The sequence below is a fragment of the Clavelina lepadiformis genome, chromosome 4 (assembly GCF_947623445.1).
Source record: "Clavelina lepadiformis chromosome 4, kaClaLepa1.1, whole genome shotgun sequence".
NCBI lineage: Eukaryota > Metazoa > Chordata > Ascidiacea > Aplousobranchia > Clavelinidae > Clavelina > Clavelina lepadiformis.
Window position 1 is genome coordinate 7,781,017 of NC_135243.1, and position 8,568 is coordinate 7,789,584.

Sequence of the window (8,568 nt, forward strand, 5' to 3'; positions counted from 1 at the left end):
GATCCTTACTTGCTTCGCTTCTACGTACCTTTGTGAGTCGTTGTTTTCATCAATGAATTTTGTAAAAAAACAAGCATAAAACGAGACTCACAAATGCTCATATTCATGAGCTTATGAGGATATCAGTAAGTGACAGAAAGCCCCGATTCGATGCTATTGTGGGATCTAAACCAACTCATCATTTTTCTCACTGAAACAATCTTGCAGCTGTAGCACACTTCACTTTTGACTTTTACAAAGTTATTATTATGTTGTAGGGTACATTTTCATGAGTAAAGCACCATAAAAATTAAAGCATGTCCAATATATTTACTATTCGTATTTAGTGGATCATCATGTTGTCAGGTTTGGTTGTGGTGGATCATGGCAGAAATCATTTGAACACCCCATGAACACCATAGTGTAAGCGTGAATATGTCTTCTGCTAGAAAACAGAAAAGAACTGAAACCAATGAACCGCTTAATGACTCCTTCACCGATAAACGTCTTCACCGATAATAATCATAGCCACACCTGAAAATGAATACAAACGTGATAAAGTACAGTGTAACAGAAACCCTGAACGTTTGTCGCCAAGTAAAAGTACTGGATCGAACGGTCAAGTACGAATTTCACCGCTGTTTTAAATCAACATCAACATCTATATCATCTGACCGCTGAAATACCATCAACAAGTATAGAGGTGTTAGTAACTCGAATAAGGAAAAGACGATGCCAGCTAATTTTCGCAATTCCGTACGTGTCAACAGACAATGCCAAAATGTAAGCTATTTATATGTCTTGTTTATATTTCGTAAACTTGTGCAGCTTAAAGTGCTTGCCAGGATTATCAAAAAAGAGAGCAATCGCCGTTTATGGGTTGGTAAATGGTCTTATATAATTATAATTATAATTGAGCACTGGCTTATATCGCTACTCCATCGAGCCGACACAATTGAGTTAAAAACGCAGCAGATACATAAAAATGTAGTATAACAATTTAAAAAATAAATTACAGTAAAATTTTTGAACATTTGGTTCGCAGCAATAAAATCCTAAGTGGAAATACCAAGCGAAATAACTTAAGTATATTTTTCAGAAAGTAATTTTTGACGTTGTAGGGCAAGTTATAAATCTTTTAACAATAATGTCTGAAGAAAACGCTTCAAGTAGTTCTGGTGGAAGCGGAAGAAAAATTCTACCGAAAAAGGTAAGATATTTCGGTTATAAGTTTGTTGGATGAAAGCCACCGTGACGCGACACTTAATCAAAAGACAGTTTATCGAACGACACTTTATCGAACCGACAGTTGATCAAACCGACAGTTGAACGAATCGACTGTTGCTTCTCCCGCACACAGTCATAGCAAAACGTGGCGTACAGTTGCATTGTTTGCTGTAGAAAATTGAAATTTGGTGACTTTTCATAAACAATGTTCAGCTATCTGTCCATGTTTGTAATTTTTGAGATATTGTGATATTTATATAATTTTGCTCTCTCTCCGCATTGAAGCGTATTACTCATGTACGCACCAATAACTTGACTAACTATTCTATTTCGTTCTCTTCTCGCGGTCAACTGGTTTTCCGCACAGCGGGGGCGCGGCGTAACAATACCACAATTTTTTCAAACAGAGCTAACACTGCGGTTTGAAACTCAATAAGAAACGGCGGGCCGTATTCTTGTGATAACTTATTAATATGTTTCGGGCGGGACGATTTTGCATGGCGGGCAGGCCGCCATGCGAAATCGTCAACTTTATGATACAAATATAAAATATAGATATAAAATATAAATCGTCAACTTTATGATACAAATATAAAATATAGATATAAAATATAAATCGTCAACTTTATGATACAATTATAAAATATAGATAAAAAATATAAATCGTCAACTTTATGATATATACATCACAATTCATTAATGCACACCATTACAAAGACCGCATCTGTCGGTTCGATTAACTGTCGAACTGTTCGTTCGATCATCTGTCGGTTCGATTAACTGTCGTTCGATAAAGTGTCGTTCGATAAAGTGTCGTTCGATAAAGTGTCTTTCGATAAAGTGTCATAGTCCCGAAAGCCACAGTATATACTGTTTCATAAACAAATAATTTTTATAAATTTTATTTTATAATTGATTCCAATTTACATTGTGCTCTACAAAAATTGTTAATGTGCGTTTTTATCACATTATTATATTAAACATGGATTCAACAAAATTTAGGCTACAAAATAAAGTAATTTTTTTTTTATAAAGAAAACTATTTGCTCAAAATTTTTTTGTGTAGTTTTTCATACAGTATATAGCAAATTATCATTATTGATAATCAGATATTGCTATCCCGACACTACACAAAGGACACGTTATGACCTTCGTTAAGTTTAAGAAATAAGAAAAAATTCAAAAACGTCCATTTTGTACTGATCACTCTCTGCAACAAGAAAATATTTTTTTTCAACACTTCAGTCAACGATTGAAATGTTTGTAGTACCAACAATGTATAACCATTATATAAATGTACGACTGCTAAAGGTAATAATACGTTTAGTCGACCAACAGTTTACGAAAATAAGAGAAAAGCTATAGATAGAATTAATTAAAGGGTTAGGCAAAAACACATCACTAGTAGCATAAGAACCTGAGGCGAAATAATTTTGTGGAAGCTACATTGTGTCCAGAAGACCGTTGATATACCGTTCTTATAGCAATATAACCCGCAAGTTTCAAACTAAAATCTTTAAAAATTGTTTTTATTAACATTGTTTTAATGCATTTAGTGTTTCCAAGATCCCGTCCATGGTCCCATAGAACTCCATCCTCTGTTGGTGAAGATAATCGACACACCACAGTTTCAAAGGCTCAGAAATATCAAACAACTTGGAACAACTTACTTTGTTTATCCGGGAGCATCTCATAACAGATTCGAGCATTGCATTGGGTATAAACTGAACCTTTTAGTGGAGTTGATCTTTCATTTACCTTCTTCATTTAAATGTTTTAAACATTGCATAAAAATAGTTGATATTACATAAATCAAAACTGAAACCTTTCTTTAAAATGTGTTCAAAACACATTAAAAAGTGCTTAATAAAATCTTTTCAGGGCCAGAGAAATTTAGTTTTATTATACGCTGCATATTTATAAACAATCTCCAAAAATACGGTTTAAAATACGCAATTCTAGTAAGCACACCACTACAAAACAATAATTATTCTATTTTAAACAGTACATCTTGGCCCAGGTAAAAAGTCAATTAGTTTATGATGATATGACCAAACAGGTTTTATTTCAAAAAAATGAAATTATATTTAATTGATATCTGCTAACGAGGCAATTAACTAATTCTTAACGTTATCTATCTTCTACTAAATATTGCAAACTGATTTTACAACCGAATGCAGATTTATATAAAAAGTTTGCACCAACGTAGTTGGAGTGTATGAAACGACTTAATTATTATTGATGAATTCATTTAGCAAACAATTTCACATTCTTCAAAATGGTTTGACACTAGTATAAGCTGCACAAAAAAGTGCATATTTTCCAAAAAAATATATATCGAAAGAGAGATGCAGTAAGAAACAATAATTATCGAAGAAAATTCCATTTCAGTTTACTCTCCTGTTTTATATATTTATTTTGTTTTAATAGGACATGTCACTTGGCTGGTGAACTTACTCGTCACTTGCAAGCCCAGCATCCTGAATTAATTGACGACAAAGATATCCTTTGCGTGGAAATAGCTGGACTCTGTCATGATCTCGGTAATCATTTTTCATAAGATTAGCCAGAAAACGTTGTTTGTTCTACCAAGTTATGCACTTGGCGTATAATCTTTTGACTATAGAGAAAAAACTTCTTTTATTAAAGATGTGGTTTTATTGTAGGGCATGGACCGTTTTCGCACTTGTTCGATAATAAATTTCTTCCCAGAGTTGGAATAACTAAATTGAAAGTAAGTCATATACAACATATTATTCTATCTTTACTTAAGCAATTCTGACTAAAGTTTAAAATTGCTATCGCATGACAATGAATGCAACGTAGGTAGAATATTTGGTAATATGCAAAGAAGTAAAGTAAATGATTTTCCCGAATGGCCACTTATTCAAACATTTGAGCAGTCCACCAAGGAAGTTTTAAACGTAAAACAACAAATATAAAATTAATTTTGCAAAACACTCATAATTCTTCGGAATTTTACTTTAGCATGAAGAAGTATCTTGTAAGATGTTTGATCATTTGATGGAGATAAATCAGCACTTGGAAGGTCATTTTACAGATGCTGATTTGAACATGGATGAAGATTTAGATTTCATAAAAGAAATGATTACGGGCCCTTTAAATGATGAAAAATCGGTAACGAAATGAATGAATGTAAAAATGTTATATTCTCTCTAGTACGTAACGCAGTATGCCGATATGTTATAACACTACATAAACTCACTCGCTTACTTACCATACATTGCCATTAGAAAATCTTCATAAGATTAAAGCGGTGGTTTCCTTGCTACTTTTGAGTCATCATCATCTGTAAGGTAACATATTTATATTTAAATATTTTATTTGCCTGATATAGAGCTGGAATTACAGAGGGAGACCCCGGGAAAAAGGTTTCTTATATGAGGTATAATAAGTACAGAGCGCTTGTAAAAATCATTAATGCATAGTAGTATATAAACATATACTGTAATACCCAACATACACATGCACGATGTGAACGTCACTATAGCTGAATTAATTCACTATGCTTTTTCTTCGTTTTGTATTTATTATGAGCATTGTAAATTCTAGATTGTTTCAAATGGTCCATATAAAGTTGATGTTGACAAATGGGATTACTTTGCACGTGACTGTCATCACTTGGGCATAAAGAACAGCTTCGATCATAAGCGCTTCATGAAGTTTCTAAAGGTCCTGAAAGTAGGAGAAGATACTCACATATGCCAACGTGACAAAGTAAGATTTCAAATAGCGACAAATAGATTTTTAAAAGCAAAATAAAATTATGATTTTGCAATAATAACCCTAATAGAATCTCATATAACTCACATAATTTGAGAATACAGCGGAGCACTTAGTACCTAAGTAGCTATGTTTTACACCTTTACACTATGTTTTACGACAATAGTAACCGTTTAATCCAGAGTTGATTTAAGCTTTAATAAAAATACGAATTAGTTTGACTTATTTATGATCTCCCTTGCGTTATTTTGATTTTGCAGACAATTAAAAAATAAACAACCGTTAACATTCAACTTGATCTAAAAGGCTACAGCGTACATTTAAAGCAGGATGTCGAACGGCAGTTGATTCTTTTGTTTAAGTTCCCCTTAAGTTTAAAGGCTGTACAGTACATGGAGTTAGTTGTATGACTACTTAAATTTATGCAATACTATACATGCAGGAATACTTGAACCTTTATGAAATGTTTCATGCTCGAAGTTCATTGCATAGACGGGCTTACCAGCACAGGGTGTGTTCAGCTATAAATGCGATGTAAGTAAAGCATGATTTATATGAAGGCTCACAGAAAGGGTATATTACTTATGTTAGATAGTAAAATGGTGTGCAATACTACATCCCACATAAACTATAATTAGAGTTATTATCTCGGTTGAATAAACAAATTTAATATATCATATTTCGTTTCTCAGAAATTTAACTTATATCACTTCAGGTTATCGATTGAATGTTAAAACTTGCATTTTAATTCCAAAGTAATATATTTCATATTTCATACAATATTGCGTCTGGTCTACTTGCGTTTAAGCTTTCCAGCAAATGTGTTTAGAAAACTATTTTTTTACTTCTAAGTTGTTGTTGTTATACAGTAATAGAAAACTTAGTTTTGTCTACTTTAATTTATGCACGCTAGTTTGAGAGTTTAAATTAGAATTAAAAGATTTATGACATCAAAGTTCATTCTTCTTATGGGTATGCATGAGCGAATTAATCTATCACAAGAATGCAATTTTCTTACAAATAATGAAACTTTATAATTTACAGGATTTGTGATGCATTGGTTGTTGCAAACAAGCATATTTGTTTTCCTGGCAAAGATGGAAAAATGTTGATGATTTCTGAGACCATCACGGATATGGTTGCTTTTGAAAAGCTGACTGATAATGTGAGGATGCTTCTTAAAATGTTTCTCGGAATATTTTTCTTTTATAAAAATCTTTACCTCTTTCAGGTTTTTCTTCAGATATTGCATGCAGACAATCGATGCGATTTCATGGTTGAAGCACAAAATATTTTAAATCGAATACTTCGGCGTGATCTCTATGACTATGTTGGTCATAGCAAGCTAAGGGCCATAGCAAGCGAGGATATTCCTAAAGTATTAGATTATTTATTTTACGTTTGTGTCGTGAATTTTTCTTTATATCACATTTTATCCTTGATTTTGTTATCTGTTTTTCAGTGTTTTGAAGCTGAAGCTGAAATCGCAGGGTTAGACCAGAATAAGGAATTAAAGAAAGATGATATAGTAGTCAACGTATGTATGGGCTTATAATACCGTTTTGGTACAATATTTTCGATCTTTGTCGTTTTTTTGACAGGCTTATATTAATATTGTAAACCAGGTGCGTTCTTTTGACTTTTGCATGGGAAAAGAAAACCCATTGGATCATTTCATGTTTTATAACAAAGATAAACCCGACACTGCTTTCCAAATTCCTACAGATGAAATTTCTGACATGCTTCCACAAACTTTTCAGGCTAGTTAACAAGTAGGATTAAGTTTAAAGTTTTTCTTTCGCTTAAAACATTGCAACGTTTTATACTTACAACATTTTTGAAAACGATCATTAATAGGATCATGAAATACAAGTTTTCTCAAAAGATCCCAAAAAAAGTGAAAAAATTAAGGAGTGCTTCCAGAGATGGTGTCGTCATAAGGGATATCCTGTAAGAATTAACATAGTTGTATATCATTAAGACAAAAAGGAATCTTTAATTAAGTCAACTTTTTTGCATTTTCCGGCAAACAACCATTATATATAACCATTTTATAACATAACCATTATATCTGTTATACTTATAGGGACCACTGAAGAGAAGAAATCTTGCACATTGACCAATAACCATAAAATTTCATGAATTATTAAGATTATCGAAATGTAATTCTTTGCATCGGTAGTTGTTTTGTCATTTAATTCTTATTATAATTACTAATTAGATTATTATTAATTATTATTATTATTATATTGAAGTAATTTAATATATTTTGTTTTAAAAATTTTGTTGTCTATAACCAGGTACTACTTTGTTCTTGTAATTATTACATCCTTAAATTTAATTGCATTGCTGTAATTATATATACTCATTTATAAAGAAAACGATTTTGGTTGCTGTTAATTTTCCACGGACAAACGCATAAAATACATTATCAACAATGCATTTTTGAAAAGTTTTAACTAACTACCGTGACAAATTCGTGAAGTATTGTTGTAAAACAAGTATAAATTAATGTGGTAAATCTGTATTAAATCATTATAAACTTCATTTCGTTCCTTTCATTATATGGGTGAGTTTGATTGTTTCGTTGTATATATATTCTATAATTTTCTTATGTAACAGGTGTCTTACCGGGATAAATAAACTCAATTAAAGACTTCCATAGAATTAAGATTCTAAAATCCATAACTATAACGGATTGAAAATCAACGCGATTTGTAATGTTAGTCAGTTTTAAAATATGCCAAACACTTACTTCTACAACTATAGGGCATAGAGGCTACAATAGATCAAACTAATCGTAATTACTTCTTAAAGTAATTATTTACATATAGAATCATGTTATATCACTTCTTGCATAAGCTTTAAGTACATAAAAAATATGATTTTGAGGATCATGATTTCGCAGACAACTAAATATAGGCAAGCAGGATGATTTGAAAGTTTATCTCACAAGTTAAAATTTTGAAATCTTAGAAAATGAGACTAAAACACCATAAAGCTATAAAACACCATAAGCTTTAAGATCATTGCACCCAAAATTACAACCAGAAAGATCATAAATTAATGCTTCAACTTCAAAAGTACACTTTGTGGTGAAACTTAACGGTCTATCAGGAACTTATTTTTAATTTCTGGAGCAGGAAAGCTGCATAAAAACCATAAAATTGTTCTTGAAAAATGCATTTTCAGGACTAAGTGGACTTCATCGGAAAGACATGAGAACGTTTATCAACAACAACCATGGGACACAAAAATATTTGATCTTCTGTTGCGTGCTGTTTGCTATTTCTAAGGGCAAGTGCTTTAATGCAAAGCAATTCAATAATCTGGTCGTTCAATGCCACCATCATCTCTAGCTTAAAACTGTGATATTTAACGTTGTGAAACCAGAAAATGACTTTACTGCTTGCATTAGAGCACTTGGCATTGTTTAGAGTTGTACTCAACCATTTCTTAAAAAAATGAACGTTGACCGTTGGTAATTACAGTTATTCACGTGATAATTAAAATGTTGTCAAGATGAGTATAAACTAATTAAGCCGTGTTAATTGTTGTGTTGCTATTGCCAACACTTGGCCTATAAAGTATTTTTCTTATTCTGACAGGTGCCATAAT

The 8,568-nt window shown here is 31.9% G+C and overlaps 1 protein-coding gene across 1 annotated transcript; it reads left to right on the plus strand.

Annotated features, from left to right (window-relative positions):
* Positions 1–1,082: 1,082 nt before the first annotated feature.
* LOC143452805 (deoxynucleoside triphosphate triphosphohydrolase SAMHD1-like) lies at positions 1,083–7,609 on the plus strand. The gene is made up of 14 exons (XM_076953921.1): positions 1,083–1,189; positions 2,763–2,923; positions 3,637–3,749; positions 3,873–3,940; positions 4,195–4,344; positions 4,565–4,612; positions 4,780–4,944; positions 5,393–5,484; positions 5,995–6,115; positions 6,182–6,328; positions 6,413–6,487; positions 6,576–6,710; positions 6,808–6,900; positions 7,037–7,609. Exons 1-14 carry the CDS (start codon positions 1,127–1,129, stop codon positions 7,067–7,069), a joined length of 1,464 nt encoding a protein of 487 aa, XP_076810036.1. The 5' UTR covers positions 1,083–1,126; the 3' UTR covers positions 7,070–7,609.
* Positions 7,610–8,568: the final 959 nt, after the last annotated feature.